We start from the raw sequence: 20,171 nt of genomic DNA, 5'->3' as shown, positions 1-20,171 counted from the left end.
AACAAGTATCAGTCTTACAAAAGAGCTTGAAATTCCATGTCACTGACTTCTTCTATGTATTCAACTTTCATTATCAGTTCAGAATAGCCTTGAAGATCTTTTTGAGATACCCATGAGAATCTCCAAAAATAAGTTGTCTGTTGAATGAGGTGGGCATAAATTGAAGGGAGATGAGGGAAAGTCATGTTGTTTTTATCTTCTGTGGCAAGAGCACTTGTTTTCCTACGTGGTGTCCATTCCTGATGTGAAAATACATTATTAAATCCTCATCACCAGGAAATAAAATAAAAGGGAGGAACAGCTGAGGTGAGCTAATAATGGCCTCCAGCTACCTGATTCCTTTAGAGCTCCTTCAGTCTTACCAATTTGGCAGGAGTATCAAGGAAGTTATGGTTACTTTTGAGCCTCGATTCAGATTTTCTTAAGTCATCTTTAGGAGAGCTGATGTTCTAATTGCCCCATAAATTGTTTCAGCTCAGAGTTTGTTAAGCACTGACACATTTTACTGAAAAAAATAAAGGTATGTAATTTGACACAGTGACAGATTAATACCTTAGCATTAGACTGGCAGAACAATTAGACGGCTTAAATGTTTCCTACATCTTAATGTCTATGCTACTTCAGGAAGCCACAGTAAGTCCTGTTTTTCTGAAGGACATGTTGTCATTTCAGTGACAGAAGTAAATCAGGCTATCAAAGGATTTAACAGGATTACAAGAAGTCTTGCAGCAATTACATTTAAATCTAGAAAATTAAAAGCTGGGGAATTTAGGTTCAGCATGGTGTATTTAGTATGGTACCCACCACTGGTATCCCATAAGCTGATAGTTCTTAGTTCTCATTATATATGTGCAATTGGTTTTGTGAAAGAAAATGAAATATAACAGTCTGAACTACATGATAAATACAACTTAAACAAAACTTTGTGTTTCTACTGCCTTTATTTTATAATGTAATCAAACTAGTTTTTGTCTAGAATTAAGCCTGTTGAATTGATTTCACCTAACTATAAGGTTATACAAAATTTATGTTATTGCGCTTCACTGACAACCATCAGATCAATATGATTTTGGCCCATAAGAGTACAAATATTGGTTTTTTAGTGTAAAAAAACCCCAAAACCCATAGATCTGTTTTTAATATAAACATTCTTTATGTTAGTTGTGAAATACTGGTGATTCCTTGAAAAACACAGATGCAATATTATTGAGCTGGTATAATCACTAATTTAGGCAAGAAAATTTTATCAAGTTATTTCATAGTTAGGGAAACAGTTAAAGAATATTGTACCTTAACCTGCTGGAGGTAACTTTGATAGAAATAACTATGACTATTTGGAATCTCAGTCAGAAATATTATTGCTTGGGTTATATTTTTTTATTACTCTGATAAAATATTCCTTTGCTTACATGTCTGAGTCATGTTAAGTAGCTATATAGACTGGTGTAGTATGTTTAATAAGCATAGAAAACCCCATCAAAACTTTATACATGCATTATCTTATTTGACTGTTCCTCCCTAAAACAGAGACAGATATTATGCAAGGGAAGCAAAACAAAAATATCATATAAGATGTAAAGACTTGTGAAATTTTGATTCTTACACCAGTTTCAGTTTTAATGGCCTTCAGAGGTGTAATATGTTTTGCACCACTACAGGTAGAAGCAATTTTCATTCTTTAACTTTGTGAAGAAACTAATTGCAAAATAGGATGGATACGTTTTGTCTCAGGAAACAAGATTTTATAAATGCTAAATTATCATGTTGGAACTTGAGAGTGGGCGGGGTGTTTTTATCATTACAGGCTTGATGTTTCTGTATTCCTTTGATTAACAGCTGACTTAAGGGGTGCAACTATTTTTGGGTTTTGCTTGTAATTTTACTACCATAAAATTTTAAGGAGGATTCTAAAAAGGATTTCTGGTTGAACTGAGGCCCACTGTCTGTGGTTAATTTATTACTGAATAAGTCAAGAATCTCAACCCAGAAGCAGTTAGGAATTGGATTGAGGCCAAAGTATGCGAGAGTTAGCAATCACATTAACAGAACTGCAGAGCTGAAGGAAAACTTTAGAGGACATTTAGTGCATCCTTTCCTTCCCAAGGTATGATTAGCTACATTTCTGTTATGCTGGGAAAATTTTTTTCTATACATTTGTAAAACTCATTACAGACTGAAACCTTCCATTACTACTTCATTCATCCTCAAAGATTTTTCTGATTTCTAACCTGATTTGTCATTGTTGCAATCACGTCATTACTATTGGTCTTTATCACTAGGGGCATGAAAAACAGCTTGTTTCCACTCTTGTTTTTTTCTTGCCTTTTAGGTATGTTAACAGTGCTGTTTTCTCTCATATCTGCTTTCACTTCTCACTAATTCACTTTCATTCATCTAGCATGAACTTTTTTTCAAATGTTAAAGAATCAATCATTTAACTTTCTATTTTCCTATGACATTGCTTTCTTTGTTTGTTTTATTTTTATTAGTTTTAATTGCAGAGAACTATTTAGCAGCACATGATTCCTTTGAATATGTGTAGTGGATACAGTTCATAAACCAGGCAGAAACACCAATTAAGTGTAGTGGTTTGGTTCAAAATATCCATTACTTACTTATTTTCCTTCTGTGAGATAAGAATTAGGAGAAAACAAAGCAGGCACAAAACTTAAAAGAGTATAAAGAAGTTTATTAACAGACCTAAAAGAAAGAAAAAAAGTCAGACTAAACCTTCAGAACACTTCTCTTTCCCCCACCTTTCTCCCTTCTCCCACTGACAACATAAAAAGACAACCCTTGAGATTTTCGGTCAGTTTACCACCTCTATAATAATCCCTTTTTCAGTTCACTTAGGGAGAGGAGTCTCTCTTGCTCATGCTATGGAGACATCTCCACAAGAAACAGTTCTCTCATGGCTTTAATGTCACAGCGAGACAGCCGCCCGAGTTGGTTCTCTGCTCACATGTGAGAGTCCCTTCCCTTGACTTACAGCTTTCCCCACAACTGCTTTCGAGGGTCCAATCTTGAGCTAATGGGGTATGAGCTGTTCAGAAGCAAAGGTTCTCTTCACTTATTTCTGGGAGCATCTTCATCTCTAGGAACAGAGGTCGTCTTCTTCCCTGGGAGGCAAGGGTCTTCATCACTTTCTCTCTGTTCAAGCTTCTCATCAAATCACAGCTACTTCAACATTTGCTTGTTTCAGCACAGATACTTTTGCTCACAAGTACAGTTTGAATGCTCCACCCCCCCATGCTTTCATGAAATTACAGCGGGTACTCTGATGTATCATAGTCCATCACCATAGCTTTACAACAGAATTTCAGCTTCTAGGTTTGAAGCATCTCCTCTTTCTCCTCTCTCGGGGTTTCAGCTCTTCCTTCTTCACTTACTTTGGTGTCTTTATGGTGTTTTCTTCATGTGTCCTCACCTTTCCTCTTCCTCTGATTTGGGAGAGGATTGATGTCTGCAGGCTTCATCTGTTCTGGAAAATCTTACAGCACTAAGAGACTTAATCTCACCCAGGCCTTGCAGCTGGAATTTGCCTTTTGCTGTTGGTCACCTAATTTCTGCCGGGTGGCGGCCAGAGCTCGTTCCGGTGTAGCATTTTATGTCAGCAGCCGCACTGGAGGGGCTGGCTGAGCCGCGGGGCCGCCTGCACGGAGCAGGGCCGCGGGTGGAACAGGGCCTCACGGCTCCGGGGTGGCCGAGTCCCAGCTGGCCTGGCCCGCACTGAGGGGCTGTGCCGGGTGTCCAGCGAGCAGAAGCGGCTGAGATCTCAGCCAGGACACGCCGAGGAGGGCCCGGCCCGGCTGGGCTGCACCACGGGCCCCCAGTTACCTGTCCAAAAGCCGGCAGCAAGAGAGCTTTCCCAGGGTTTTTTCGTTCTTGAACGTGGATCGCAGAGGCGTCTCAAGCTTCTTAAGTGGCTCAAAAAAGGTGTCAATATTCAAACGAGCCAGTTGATTGGTTCTGTCAGGTCTAGAGGAAGCTGTAAGCACCTCTTTGCAAAGAATCACTTCTGTGGCTGATGGAGCCCTCTTTAACTAAAACCCCAAACTGTGCTAAACCATGACAATATGTCACTGTGGTCTCTCTTGAAACTGCTAAGTATTTGGACTTTGGACATGTCACAGCAGTGAGTCTTGCTGATTTTAGGGATTGTTTAAGACGGACTACTATTTTCCACCATTTTTCAAATAAAGTATTGAAAATTCTCACTTTCATTCTATATTCCTTTTCCTTTGCAAAAAAACAAATTAAAATTTTCAGAATTCATTATTTTATATCATTCTGTCACACCCTGTCTCAGAATATTAATCATTCCAATCAATATACATATAAACTTTTCTGTACTATCAAGTACTTTTTTAAGCACTGAAAAGAATTTTAGAATTGGGGACGATATACATGAAATTATTCTAGTCCAAAAGCAATTAATATATTCATTACTTCAGTGCAGATGGCATATCTCAAGCAGTGGACTTGTGTTTGACTTTATCCAGTAGGACTGTTTTAGAGATGGCATGCACTATCTCTGCAGTACACGATAATGCCACATTCAGAATGACAGCAGTCCAAGCCTTGGGGCACCAAATGCTTCTTGAGATATGTTCAATTGCTGTTTAACTGTATTTAGCCTAAGGTACAGAGAAAGAAATGCTGATGCCTTCAAACATGTTTAAGTATTTTTATAGTGTCTTGGCATGTCAGAATATGCCACAGCATAAACTGGGGTACAGTTCCTGAATTACTGCAATTAAGAGGCAAGAATTCAACAACGGTACTGTTGTAGCTGTCTATCTCTGTAGACTAGCTTTCTTTTCCCCCCTTAAACAGTGATTTTCTACAATATGTACCCTCTCAGCTGTTTTCTGCATTATTGTTCCCTGATCATGTAGTCAATACTTGTTATGCTTTAAGAGCTCAATTGTGTCCCTGACCAGACAGCTCATAAAACAGGCAACCTTTAAATACAAAAGGCATGTAAATGTACTCCACTTTAATCATGTAATGGTGTTTCACTTGAATTTTGGATGGCCTTCTGAATCGAACATATTTGTGTACAGAATGCAGAAAAAATGGGGCTCATCCAAACCACAGTCTCTTTCTTTATAACTGTTCCTATTCTTTTTTTCTTTTCTCACGGTAGCTGGAACAACTGCACATGCACTTTTTATAGGTCCTCAATAAATGGAACCATGTGGAGATATTATGGGCCTGCCAATGCGGAAAGCAAAATCTGCATGTAGTCATTGATTTGTCATAGATACTATTTAGAACTCATCTGGCAATGACTCCACATATCTTGTGGACCAAGCTGCATGGTTTACGCAAGTACTGGTTCACTGCTGTAGTACTATATGGTTACTGTGGTTTTGTACTCCTCCAAGAAAAAAGTCTACAGCTAGGAATGCTTTCTGCAAATGTTCAAGTTATTGTGTCTAGATATGGTATCAGTATTGATTTGGAAGGTTTTCCATCTCCAGGGACAAGTATAACAGAACTTTTGCCAACTTAAGTACATCCTAAGTCTGTTACCATCAGCTTTGTGTGTGGCTTACAAAAATGAAAAAGTGAAAAGCTCTTTGCATTTTTTTCCAGTGTCTGTGCTAGGACCATGACTAGACAATAATGCTGTGTGTCTATAAAATATATTGTACAAGAATGGTTGTTAAAAAATGTGCAGAGTGCAGCCAGAGTGTGCATTCTTGACTATATTTCTGCAATATGTGTGTAAAATAAAGCACATAACTTGTAACATGTAGAATCATAGAATGGATAGGGTTGGAAGGGACATTAAAAATCATCTAGTTCCAATCCCCAGGTGTACTTGTTGATTACTGAGTTCATAATACTATGTCCTTGATGAAATATATTAACCTCTTTTTATTAAGAATGGGCAGAGAGAAAATAGTGGAAAACTGCTTGGCTGGAATATTTGAGTTAGTTTCTTTGGCATCAAATTACAGATAGATCATCATATTTTCCCTGTCTACCCTGCAGTGGTAGGTGCCGTTCTTTTTTGATAATAAGCAATCCTACTAGCCCTAAGGGAACAGTCAGCTACAATCAGCAGAAACATTAGCATACATAAAAATATCTCCATTTACATTCTTTTGTACGAAGTTTTATGGAAAACATAAAACATAGCACTGTCTCAGAAATTAGCTGCAAATGTTTAAGGATTTGTTGGATTCATAGTTACTAAAGTTTAAAAAAATTGTCAAGCAACACCAACTTCTGATCTAGAAACACCATGAGAAGATATGCTTGAAAATAACTGAGAGGACATCTTCTGATGATGTCTTCTGATGATCTTTTTGTGCAGATAAAAGGTTGAATTTGACTCATCTATGTAAACTGTTAGACCCTAATCCCAAATCTACAGCTTTCTATACAACAAGAAATATCACACATCTTTCTCACTAATTAACATTGTGATAAATATTTTTTCGTTAAAAAGGGGCATTTTAAGGACTAATTTAACTTGGTTTCCAGATATGTAACTGCAGTAGGAATCTGTTGGGCTTCTCCCTTGATGATTTGCCAATTGTGTTGACAAATTCTTTGCTGTGTCATACTGCATTACACTTGTCAGCTCTCAGGGGGGTGACTACTGGAGTGTTTAACTTTTAAACTGAGAAGCACTTAAAAAAGCATTTCACTTAGATATAGACATGTTTCAATACAAATTATACTAAAGGACAAGAGTAAGTTTATTTTATTTTCAAATTCGGAGATTGTTCAAAACTCCTTGGCTAGGTAATTGAAAATGCCAAGCATTGAGTTTCTACTCTGCAAAAGAGGGTTGGTCTGTTTCAGTGAATTAGCAAAAACATAGTTACTTATTCTGTAGCTAAAGTGCTGCGGCAGTTCATCCAAATTAGAGGTTAAATGACTGTTGTCAAGTGCAATGTATAGATAGCATCCCATTTTCCCTTTACTAACTAGTTTAGATACTGGTAATAGTTTAGTCCAGACAGCACTGGTTGTTTCATCCATCTTCTGATATAACATACACACTCATACATAAAATGTTTCCTCCTTCCACTTCCCTCACCACTCCCCCCCACCACAAGTGCTGGAGTTATGTCAATCTTTTAAACAGAAGAGCAGTTAAAATGCAACAAGTTTCAAATCATGTTAGATCAAATCTGTACTTAAATGCTGTACTGATTCAAGCTCTAAGAACAGATGCAAGAAAGCAATGGAACAGAAGGATGCATTAACTGTATGTGTCAAACATTAATTGAAGGTGTTTTAGAGAAAAACATATGACACTGAGTTTGACATCCTGAGGGAGATGAGGCTGCTGCTGTTGCTCCATACCCCCAAGTCCAAACAGTAGCAAAGATGAAGATATATTCCCAGTAGGCACATCCACAGAGCACACACATATACCAAATATATACCGAGTTGTCCACACGGATCACAGACACTCAAAGCCCTTACACAAACACAAACAGCACCAGTGGCCTCATTCTGTCCTCTTCTCTGGCTGGACAGGATGAAAATCCATTGGTGAGAGTGGACACACCCATATCGATACATGCAGACATAACAGAGAGCCCATTCCCAGCAAAGAGTTAGAAAGGAGTTTAATAAGACAGAAAAGATGATGTTCATCAGGCACAGGACATAACCAGACAAATTTATTAGCCAGCAAACTATTCACATATGATTGGCCATTTTATCCTCTTATATCTCTATTTCTCCACTCTTGTGCCTCCACAAATCACCTAAACTCCTCACTTGTCTTCCCTTTGGTTTCTCCCCCAAAACATCATCCAAGTCCTGTGCTAATCCAAACTCCTTTCCCCCATATCTTATAATGTGTGCTACATACCTAGACAGCAATCCCCATTACACAGAGAGATGGCTGTTCCTCCTGAATCCTTATTTTGAGTTCCTACCTGCTAGTATACATCAATCTGTTCCTCTGGGCCTGGACAGATGGACCTTTGAGGGTCTGATGGCCCTATGGTGGTCCTGGGAGTAGTCTGTCAGGGTATTTGGGCTAGTAGTATTCTTCCAGTGTCTCTCTGAGCTCTTCTGTAGATGTAAAGATGAAGTTTATCACATAACCCAACAGGGAAACTCAGCAACACACTGACTTGGATGTTTTTGTTTCTCAAAACAGCACTGTAAGGCTGAATTGTACTGTAAGTCTTCATGCTTGACAATAAGGAATTCCAGTATTTGTCCAGAAGTGAATAGGAGAAGTGCTACAATGCAAAACGGTACATTTTCAAGTGTATGATTCAAGGACCACCAGCAAGGGAAGGATTTTTACGAACCCACATGTTGCTGACTTGAAATTTGTTTGAGCTAAAAAGACACCATCCGATATAATGAGATGCTAATTGTTTCAATCTAAAAAAACCCCAAACTCAAACAACAACAAAAGAAACTCTTTTCAGCAAACATATATTCCTGTGTTTTAAATAAAGGTCAGACAAATTGCTTTGATCAGCCGTTGCTAATATTATGTCAGAGTAGTAAGTAAAATACTTGCAGCAAGCATCATGTTTAATGGCCACTTTTTGGAAATAAGGTGCTGGTTTGAGTAGTGTATGGAGATTTAAGGGGATTTACTGTTGTAAAAATATGAAAAATTCTGCTTAAAAATCAAAGCACATCAGGGCAGCTGAACAGTTAATTAGGCTTCTTATCATTAAGGGGAGTCAGAATAATGCTGATTTAGCTGACAAAAAGAGGATTTTCCAGTTACCATCTCCATCTTCTGTGTATGTCTGCAGAACACAGTCTTCTGAAAACTGATAGGCTGATAAGTTTTCACAGTATTGCATTCTTCACTGGGGGGAAAAAAAAAAAGTGGGAATTAAGTCTAAATGCAAAAGTGTTAAAAATAAATTAGAGAAAGAAAATTAATAAAATAAAAAAAACCCTCAGTTCCCTCCTCCCAGCCTTACACATCTTAGATACAGGGTTACTCAGTTATATAGACACCAGGGCTGTTTCCTCATTAAATTCAGTGATATTTCATTGAAATATTAAAATTTATACAGTTTTCAGAATATGTACAGTAAATTCTATAAAATGTTGACACCTGTCAGCAGTAAATAGTGTACACACTTTACAGTACTGCAACAAATTATTTATTAAATTAATGTTTAGATGTATTAAAAAATCAGGACATGATGAAGATAAATCTGACTTTCAAGAGCTTTTGCCATTCTATCAGGATTAAATTTACAGATGTTGAAATGAAATATGCTTTCTCTGCAAACACCTGTTTGTAAATATTTTAAATTAAAATGGTTTATTCTGGAAGAGAAAAGTATTTTTGGTGGTGTGGGGTTTTTTATTTGGTTGGTCTGGGTTTTTTTTATCTTCAGCAGTGTTCTTTTTATCAGTTTATAGAAAACTCACGATTGGAATTGTCATTATTTGAGAAGGTAATCTACCAGCCAAAGTTAAAAAGAAATAGGAAAAGTAGAAGTAATAAAATTAAGGCCGAGCAGGCCTTTGACAGTGTTTTTTATAAGGTACATGGTATTACTGGCAAAAATTAGTATTCAAAAGAACTTTGGTGTTGCAGTGGGAAGGTAGAAAGATGCCACAGCCCATATGAAATACCTGATTATGTTTCCATGTTGAAGTCCCTTGCTTCCTTCTAAGATATTTTTTTTATAAAACAAACCTAAATATTTCATGGAATAAATCATATCATGTGAAAGTCATATCAAACACACTTGAAAATTTTATTTTTTGATTTATGTCCTTTGTCAACTTTTTTTGAATATCATGTCGTTACTTTGTAGGCTGTTTCAGTTATTCCTTTAGACCATAAAGTACACTATAACTGAATAAAAGCAAGGTTTCAGAATCTTACCCATTCCTTAAAAAAGTTGAGGTAGCTTTTAAATTCAGTTGTATGCAAGTATCAAAATACAAGTATTAAATATACTTGCATTGCTAACAGGTAGGAGTCAATCCTGCAGGCCCCTGAACTTTGCTGGTTTTCAGTGAAAGCTCTTACAGGTACAGAAAGCTTAGTGATCTGGAGTAGGACACCTTCTAACATAGCAAGTCACACATAAAATGTGTCTCTCTTAAGGCAGCACTCAAATTCATCCCGTGCCCTACCATACATATATACACACAGAACAGCTTTATTTGTAAGATTGATAAAGTTTATAACCCATAGAAGGGGTTTTGTATGCTCCTACAATTACTGATTTTTCAACTTATGTAACATATTGTGGACTAAAAACAAGTGCCCAATCCTCAGAAATACAAGCAGAGCTTTACATTATATGAAGATTCAGTCCCTTTGTCAATAACAGATCTGCTCATTTGCAGGGCATTAAGTAAGTTTGTCAGTACTTGCAGGGTACAGGGTCTCAGGATCCTTTCACATAAATTCAGAGTATTGTCTACAAAAAAATTCAAGGAAAGGTATTTTTAATAATGTCATGAAAATTGGCAGTATGGAATTAAGTGCTTGTTTTACTCTTTCAGACATCAAAATTAATTCAGTACCTAATGCCAAATGCTTCTGGAATTGATTTACAAGCACAGGAAGAGGATTAATAGCATTTTTTTTTTTTTTCAATTATTAAGGTTGAGAATAACTGTACAGATCTGCTTGTTGCCTCTGGGCACATGTAGTGTGAAAAAATTATTACTGAGGAACTTACTGCAATCTTCCTACCAAGACCTTTAAAAATACCTTTTGTGAATTTAAGGATTCTCAGTTTCAATGGAAGTAATTTTAATATTAATTTGTAAAGACAACTCTCTTTTATTTTCAGATTCACGGCCTCTACCAGATGTAGCCCTAACAGGGAAGTGCACCCGAGAATGTGATGAATACGGCCACTCAGACTCCTGCTGGATGCCAGTCCGCACTTCTCCGGAGAGAAAGCAGAAGAGCCAGCCAAAACTCTCCACTTTTATGCCTGTCGATGAACGGGGCAGTCAGGAAAAGCTGGCCAATGGAGAAGCCTCCCTCATGGGTGATCGCAACAGAAACCTCCTTAACAAAAAGTTGACCTCATCCTATGAGACCTTCAACGCAGCTAGTTTCAGCAAAAATGAAGAAGGCAATCCAGAGGATATCCCCCTTACACAGACAGGGGAATACAAGCCATCTCCTGTCAATACTCTAACTAGAAGAGAAGTTTACCTGTAGGCTAAAAAGCAGCAACAAAGTTCTTTCATAATATAAGAAAGAAATGGGGCAAAAGTCTTAAAATCACAACAATTTTAAGAAAAAATGAGGAAAAAAAGAGGGGGCCACCAAAGAGACAAAAGATCTGCCTGCCACTTCTGCCTCCATAGCAGGCATGTAATTATACTGTCTGCCTGACTATATTGTACAATGTAGAAAACATTGTTGTTACTTGCATGTCTAATTACCCCCTTGCTGATTTTTATTTTCCTAGATCTATGGTTGCAAATTCTTCCCATAGTAGCAAGCTTGATTAAAAAGAAATCAACACACTGTTGTTTCCCCTCTGCAGAAGCATGAATTAAGCCACTCATTTTGTTTGTTTGTCATCTGGCTTGTTGAGGATAACAGGTCAGGGAAAATGTATTCAAAACATACCATCTGAATATTGCTGATCCCCACCAGGGACAATCCTTCAGAAACCATAAAGATATAGGATAAATATAAAGGAATAATCATTAATAGGCACTTTGTGAAGACCACAGCTTTAATATTCTCACCTCTCATCTGAGGCTGGAAGCAAGAGAAATTCCTTCAGCCTGAGACTGCAGTCAAAAACATGGCATACTTTCCTGTGATTCATGAACTCTGGTTCTGTTTTATCCATTGAACAAATGCGTCTAACTGTGTCTCTTTCTCTCCTCGTTCTCTGTAAGGGTTATTTCAATGTAAACACAATTACTAACACTTATACTGTAGGATAGCAATGACAAACTGTTGAATTCATTATTTTGGGCAAGACTAACATTTAGCTGGGAAGATTGTAATAACAAAAAGGCCAAAGATCACACAATGGATCAGGGGAACTGCTAAGTATTGGGGCTTGACTTAGAACATTAATGTATTCACAAAGAACCACATGTACTCATAGCACACCTTCAGTTACATTCTGCGCAGCAGCACAGATCACAAGCCCAGATGACAATTTTTTTTCCAATGTGGTACAGTTGAATGCCCAAAGGAACTGATGTGCTTTTTTTGTAATGACATGATATGTTGCAGCAGATGCTGCATATGATATGCTGCATATGCCAGTTCCAGGGAATTTTTAAGATCAAAATTTAAAAATAATAAGAGAACGCTGTGTTAATGGGAATGCTTGATGGGAGGGAAAAAGGTGGACGGTGGGATAATGCAGTAACAAAAGAACATTACAACTTGGATACAAAAGCCTCTTTTCAGATTGCAAGGTGTGGTTGCTAAGTCTGTCATCCATATTGCAGCTTATCAACTGCTTCAATTATGTCAAAAATGATGATACTGAAAGCTTTCCTGAAACCAAGTGCATTAAAACCAAGAGAAGTGCAATAATAAATGATATCAAGACTCAGAACATTTAGCGTAAGTAAAAAAGGTCTGATAAACAGCGGTAAGATACCTAGGAGGTCAAGATGAGTCAAAAGGAGTCCAAGCTACTGTGATATACAAAAGCTGTAGCAATTCTCATGGTGAGTGCTTTTTGAAAGGAAGAGGAAATGAAACAGGTTTTTGTGCAATAAAAGCAACAAAACATGCAGAACATCAACCAATTGCTTTGTAGTTGATGATGTAGTAATAATCATGGACCGAGCTCAGACATTCAGACAAAAGCGACAATCAAACAACACAGCAAGGACAGCTCAAGGAGGGGGAAAGCGTTCAGATCCCTGGCTGTTTAACCTGGCATGAAGGCATGGCTAGATGGCTCTCTAGTAACTGTAGTCTTAATGTAGCTTTGGGTAGTTTCTTGCTTTGAAGAATTGCATAGAAATAACCATAAACAGCCTAAGGTAGAGGTTGGTAAATCAAAACAATTCATCACATTTATCTTTTGAATTCACTTCTCCACATAGTGGGGTGTGCCATTACTGGCCTTTTCATTCTCCTCTCTCAAATTTACTTTCTTCAAGTAACATTAGTTTGTGTATAGCAGTTATGATGAATGGACACATTTTAGAAAGAAAATATTAAAATCAAAGATTAATAATGATTGAACATTTTTATGTTTAATTATTTAAGTAATATGGAGAGATGCAAGCTAGTACTTTGTTATGAGACTGCGATAGCAGTTACTGCTTTGTATAATCTGTAAGTACCTGTTTAAAAATGCTTCTAAAAATGCTTATGTAATGTATACACATTTTTCTTGCACGTTTCAACAGAATACACAATTGCATAACATAAATGTTCAACAGAATTTCCTTTAATAAGATTTTATTTAATATTACACACAAGAAAATAAATTAGGTAGCTGGGTTCCATATATTCTTAGACACTTTTTCTACAAGGCTAATAATACAGGTCATAGTAGACCTTCAGATTAAATGGATCAGCAGTCACTCACCAATTTTTGCACCACATAAGACAGTCATGAAATAATTTTCTTGTGTGCATCTCCTTAGATCTAAAGTGCGCGTGAAAGAATTTTTAAAAAATTCTATCTACTGTAAGTATTCACAGTAATTCTAGTGGAACTAGCCACTATTAATATGCTGATTACTCTTCTGACCTGGCATGACATACAAATATATTTTGTGTTTGTATTTTTCCTCTTTATTTGAAATAGGTTAAATCTGGTGCCACTCCATAAATAGAGTGCTTTTGTATAAAAAATAAACAAATAAAGCTATAAAAAATAATTAGGGTGAATGCAAAATATGCAACTGTGCCTTTTATACCTATTATTATGGTAAAGTGGTAGTTGGGTTTGGACACTGAGGGGTAAGGGGCTATTCCCAACTTTTTTGAACCTGTATATTTACCTGTGTTTATTTTCTGAGAAATTATAAATAATATATTTAAAAACAAGCCTTTTGCCAAACTCAGTTAATGGACCAGTCTTAAGCATTATTAACACAAGGCTGTGGTTTAAGTAGGTCTTGAGGATTTTTTTATTACTATTTGTGTGGGGTTTGGGGTTCTTTTAATTTGTTTTTAATTCTGCTGCCTGGAAAAATATGATCAGTCTATATGATAGTTATTTAGCAAGGTGTCACCAGTTCATGTCGCCAGGAAAATGGACAATTAATTTTTTTTAAATTGCTTTTAGCCTTCATCACATTTTAGTTGTATAGTATAGAAATCATATTTTTTCTTTCCTTCCATGGGAAAATCAAATGAGCTTTGCATGTATTTACATTAGGGCACCTTTATAGATTGATGCGTTAATATATAACTTTATATGTATTAGAAAGTTCAATAGCTTTGGTCTAAAATCTAAGGCTTATTCCAGATCTCAGACCCACTATGTTTATTGAATATGGTTTCTGACTGGCCTGCTGCCTGAGTTTCAGGAAAAAAAGTTAAACATTATTTTTATGTGGGGGAAGAACTTAAATGGGATTTAAATGATTGGCTGAAAGGCTACCCTAGAAGTTGTCAAGCAGAAAAATCATGAATATGGATAAAGGTCTTGCCATAAATCCAGCCATCACCAAACACTTGTTAGGAAGTTGAACAACAAAATATTTTTCCTTGTTTCATTGGTGATAAATATACAGTTTCCTTAAGAAAAGAAGCAGATGAGAAAAGCAATAGAAATGAAAGCCTATCAGTTAAATTTTATAACTGACTGAAAGAGCATAAACACTAGGAAGAAGACAACATTCACCAGCTACCTGGGGTATGCTTTCAGACAACTTTTTCCTAAATTTTAAAGCACTTGCATTCAGTGTGGTACGATCTGTTTGTAATATTAATCATTGACTATTGTTCTGCAACTTGGATGTTGATAGTGAAGCAGAGAACAATTTATCATTGTTTATTATGAGTCACTATGCACGCAACTATGCTAAACATGGCAAAATGTATTAAATGCTAGTCCACCTCTATTTATGAAATATTTACATAATTTAATTTGTTTTTGTACAGTTTTATGTAAATAAATTGCTTGTCATTTTTGTCTCTTCAAATTAAAATATAACATGTTCAACTGGTTGCCCATTTGCCAGTTTACTTTCTTGGACAGTCTATTCCAATTTTACTAGATTAAATCACATGCTAGTTTCAATATTTAACTGGTATTTTGAGTGGCAAAGATGACACTGCTTTAGTAACTGGCCACAGATTCAGCTGCAGAGGTAGCTGAAGTTTTACCTGCCTATGGAGTGAAATTCGATAGAGGCTATTATCACTCAGGACAGCACATGGCTATTTTCATAGCAGAAATAGAGTACTTGTAACCTGAGTAGTTGTTTCTGATTACTGTTCAAAAGGGCTTATTTTTAAGATGTGTTCAAAACCTTCTTATTAAGTGGAATAACAAGTCTTTACTAAAAGTACAGGTATTTCCATTATGGAATGGCAATTTTCCTATTATCAGAAAGGCTGTTATTTTTCCCAAGAAGTTTAGAATTATTAGCAAATCCTAAAACGTCAGTGGAGCATCTATACTGAGAAAAACAACATAACTAATGCAGAATTTCAGAAAAAAAAGTGAAATAAAGGCCTCCAGTTCTGTCTAGCTGTGAATCAAATTATCCATCTCAGCATAACTGTAGATCAAGAACAAACTTTCCTCAAAAAGGAACATCTAAGGAGAAAGAGTTTATTCCTTAGCTGTCTGGATCACACATAGCTTTTTTGGTCTTTTTTTGTTTGCTTGCTTGCTTGCTTGTTTGTTTTAAAAGAGCAGGTTCCAAAACAGCCATTAAGTTGGAATTTTCATCAATTGTAATATGTGAAAAATGTGTTTGTGGGGAGAGGGATTGAAGGTCAAAACTCCTCTTACCCCCTGCCTCTGTGTTATGCAAAAGAATTACTACAGAGACCTTGCACACCATTGCATACAATTTCCCAGTGAACATCATTTGTATCCTTTTACCTTAGTTACAGATTAGGCTTTGATTTTTGTGAATACAAACTGGCCAGAACTCTTTTCAAATAAACTTTATGTTGCAAATTTCTTTCTCTGAATGTGCTTTAAGTTAACATTTCCTGATCTTCTCTAATGAATGCGTCAAAGAAGATTCTTCCTTCCACAAGCAGAGCTCTGAATCTACATGCCTATGGAGAGAGTTCAGTTCACCACCTGACCCTGGATCTCCCCCATTGCACTTGAATGAGGTACCCCTCCACCTCTTTCAGCAGTATCAGTATTTTAATGAGTAACTTCAATAATCTTTCAAGTTTATTTTGTACTAGTTGTAGTATGCAATGCATGACCTTATGTTTGTTTATTTTGTCTTTTGTCTGCATTTTCTTGTTTACCCACTGCATCCAGGAAAGTGATTGCAGGAAGATAAAATAAATTTCCTGAACCACTAAGAGTGGTATGAGAGGATGATATAAACTAGCAAAAGCTAACAATTTATGCTCCCCTTTAACCCTGTCTTCATTTCTCCCTCCTGTGTAGCAGTAAAATGTAAATCTTACGCAGAGACTGAAATTAATAAATGTGATCTCGGCAGAAATAATTTCATGTCTTTATTGAGCCTCCTGAGGGGAGTGTATAGAAGATGCTTAATAGTTCATAAATATGAAAATCATCTAGCCTTTGCTAAAAAAGAAAGTAACAGTAGCGTTAGACGAGTGTATTCCTTAGTAAAATGGTAGGATTCTAGTCAGGCAGTTCATACAGCTCTTTCTTCTAAAACAAGTACATCTCGTTTAAAGACAGATATACTTACCAAGAAACTGGGGAGGAAAAAATGCAAAATACCTATTCTGTACTTGCATGGAATAGCCTCTGGGGAAAAAAGGGAACAAAGATCAGCAAATAGGTATAATGTAATTGGTACAGAATTGATAGAAATATATCCCTTTAGGATTTTCAAACTGATTTAAGGATTCGAAAATAGGGAGATATTAATGCATAATTTGTAGGTATATATGGTATGGTACTGTAATTGATGAGAAAAGATTCCTTCTAATTATAAGGCATGTGATTCAATTTAAGGTGGTGTTTCTGAAGATTTAGGTAATGGTTAAAAAATATTTATATCTTAGTATTCCTTCTTTGTAAGCTTACTAAAACAAATTTTAGCAGAATTCTACAGCATTCACTGTAGGAGAAGACAGTTTTGGAAAAACAAAATAGGCAAGATATAGTTTTCATATTTCTATTCTATTTTCAGGATAGCAACCAACTTTCTCATCTTCACGTTATAATAAAGAATTAAAAAACCCCCAGCACTTTTCAACTGTGCTTTCAAGGATAATACAGAAGGAACAAGTAGCCAAAGTAGTATAAAAGCAGGTTTATACCATGTTTACTACTCCTTTGGTAAAATTACACTCAACAAACTGTAGTGTCATGAAAAGAATAGCTAAAATAACAATGAATCACCAGTTTTTCCCAATCCTGTGGGGAATCAGAAAAGGAAGGGAAGACTAGAACAAAAGGAAAAAAAATTCTGTGTCTTTTTACTACCTACCTCTCAACAATTTCAAGAATCTACAGAATTCCCTGAACAGGAATACTGGATTCTATCATTTCCCCACGAAAGTGTATGCTTTTACTTCTTCCAAAGGTACTTACAGGTTTTATAACTTGTAGTAAGTCTAGTTGGGGTAAATCATCTTCCTGACTCTTTTTCTCCTTACATAGTAATTGTGTTACATGATTCCAGAAAATGAAGCTGACTGTAACTGTGGCAAAGTTATGGTGTTAGTAATCTCTTCGAAGTTAGTTGAATATATATTTGATAAGACAAGTAGATGTGAAGAAATATGAATAAGATATTAGTCTGAAAAGATCCACAGACTGCTGCAAATGCTAATGGTTCATTATTTAGGCCTTATCAAAACAGAAGAGGCTGAAAAATTCACAAGCAAAAGTGGAAGAAGGATAAAAAAAGTTACAGATGGACAACTTGGATAAGTGCATGTTTGTACATATATGTACATACACCTCTTGCTTTTGAAGTAGATTTTAAGATTCCAGAAAATTCTTTGTCACTATTCTGTGTCAGAGAGACAGAATATTGGGCAAAAAAGACCTGCAGCAGGAGATCCTGTATTTATTCTAAGGTTTACTAAGAGAGAACAAAATACATAAACTGGTGTCTACCACTTAGTAAGACAGTGTATGAGACCACAGTTAGAAAACTGAATAATTATTAAACCTGCTTCAGCTTTTCTTGATTTTCCTATCTCACATAGGCGGCTAGAACAAAAGTCAGAGCATTTTTTTTAATCTTCATCTCTTCTTGCTGACAGTACCTGGAATCAACTTGGCACCTACTTAGCTTTTCTCCACCTTGCACTGAAGTAGAAGAGAGCCCTGGAACAACAGGTGATTTCATATTTTTTTTCAGTCTGACCTCTGAGGATCTGGCAGGCATCATGTTGCCACCCTTATTTTTAGGAGCATGAAATTATGGTAGACTCACTCACACATAACTTCATGTTTGAATATTAAAAGGGTCCTTATAGGTGATAGAACACGAAATATGCCTTGAATTTAGAATATTCAGGTGCTATGCTGAGAAAAAAAAAATTATCCTGAGTTCCAGAGAGGATCGAAAAGCTGCTCTGTGTGATAAAGGACCAACCACATGATATGTACAAGCCTACAATAACAAGCTGTACATTTCTACTGATTCTAATTTATGCCTTATGTAGAGATGCAAGGAAAACGCACAAATGCCCAGGTCTCTCTGAAGTATAGTGCTTTATATATGCAAGAAAGAAGGAATCATCTTTTGCCCAACCCTGGTAAGTTAAGACTGTTTCAAATGAGTTTGGATCCCCTGATGAATATTCTGATTGTGTTTATGCATCATCAGTGCAATGATGATGGCTAATTAATGATACATCTAGTGTGACATGTTCATTTAGGAGGGCGTAGAATTAATAGAGGGGATATGATGCAAAAGTGCTGGCTTGAGAACAAGGGGTTTGTATTATAACTTTTATAAGGTGCTATATAATGTATTGGCCACAAATACTACATATTGATATAGAAGTTAAATATCATTTTTCTGTTCCAAATAAAATTCAGCTAATCAGAATGAGTATTCAGAAAGAATTAATGGTGAGAGTTTGGCTTGTCATGGACTGGGGCCACATCTGAGAGGTACAGAATATTTTTTTCTGTACTGAGTGACTGCAGATAAAATAAATTTAGCAACACTTAGAAAAAATGCATTTTGTCTTTCCTTACACAGTGATGAGATTCCAGAATTTTACTGTTCAGTGTCACTCAAAAAAGAAAACAACAAAACAGAATGAAGGCTTAGTATTAAGTAAGGGTTGTCAAACAGAATAAATTTTTCTGCTTAAATAAAGATGCAGGTGCATCATTTTTTTTACATATTTTTTACAGTTCTGACCTTTCTGCTCTATATAGATAAGAATATAAATACTAGAAAATATACTTATTAGGGTGATCAAAATTATAGAATAAATAAGGTAGGATTCTTCAGCCCAGAGAAGAGAACTGAGAGGTTTGACAGTGATATATACAAATTCATGAATGGCATGAAGAGAAGTGGTGAAAACTATTAGTTTTGCTTAATAAATCAGCTATGAATCATCATATGAAATTATCAAGTACTGGATTCAAGATATATGGAAGTGTGTTTTCTCACACTGAATCAAACTTCTTAGCTTTTTGTCAGAGATCAGTTTTTGGGATGCATCCATGAATTTGGCTCACATAAATAATAAAATAAAACCCACAATATTTCTAGATTCATTCTTTTTATGAAGGATGTAAGTAAGAATAACATAATAATGGCACCTCTGTTTCTCCCACTCTCTTACCTAAACAGATATACTAACCACTATTGAAAACAAAATATTGTGTTCAAAGTCCCCGTCTCTCTCTAAAAAACTCCAAACAAAACACTCACCGAAACAAAATTAACAAAAACCTCAGCCCTCAGCACCACTATTTTGTTAGCTAAGAAAGTAAAAAGCTTTGCTTGAGGAAGTGTTTTCTGATAGTTAGTGCTTTTGATGCTGTTTCTTCAAGAGAGTGACGAAAAATAATTTATGCCTAACCACAATTACTCCTTGGAAATCCACTGCTGCAAGGCTCCTGCTGAGAAAA

General features: G+C 36.2%; 1 protein-coding gene across 7 annotated transcripts in view; it reads left to right on the top strand.

Annotated features, from left to right (window-relative positions):
* PCDH7 (protocadherin 7) overlaps window positions 1-16,079 on the top strand; it is a 272,710-nt gene extending 256,631 nt beyond the window's left edge. For 6 of the 7 annotated variants that reach the window (XM_039551546.1, XM_039551543.1, XM_039551547.1 and 3 more), the window contains one exon: window positions 10,779-16,079. In XM_039551546.1, coding sequence (XP_039407480.1) covers window positions 10,779-11,158 — 380 coding nt within the window. In that variant the 3' untranslated portion in view covers window positions 11,159-16,079. The remainder of the gene's footprint in view (window positions 1-10,778) is intronic. The other variant, XM_039551548.1, reaches the window with a different exon arrangement.
* The last annotated feature ends 4,092 nt before the right edge of the window (window positions 16,080-20,171 follow it).

The sequence above is a fragment of the Corvus cornix genome, chromosome 4, assembly GCF_000738735.6.
Source record: "Corvus cornix cornix isolate S_Up_H32 chromosome 4, ASM73873v5, whole genome shotgun sequence".
Lineage (NCBI taxonomy): Eukaryota > Metazoa > Chordata > Aves > Passeriformes > Corvidae > Corvus > Corvus cornix.
Note: the sequence above shows the minus strand (reverse complement) of the source record. Positions and strands in the feature narration are given on the sequence as shown.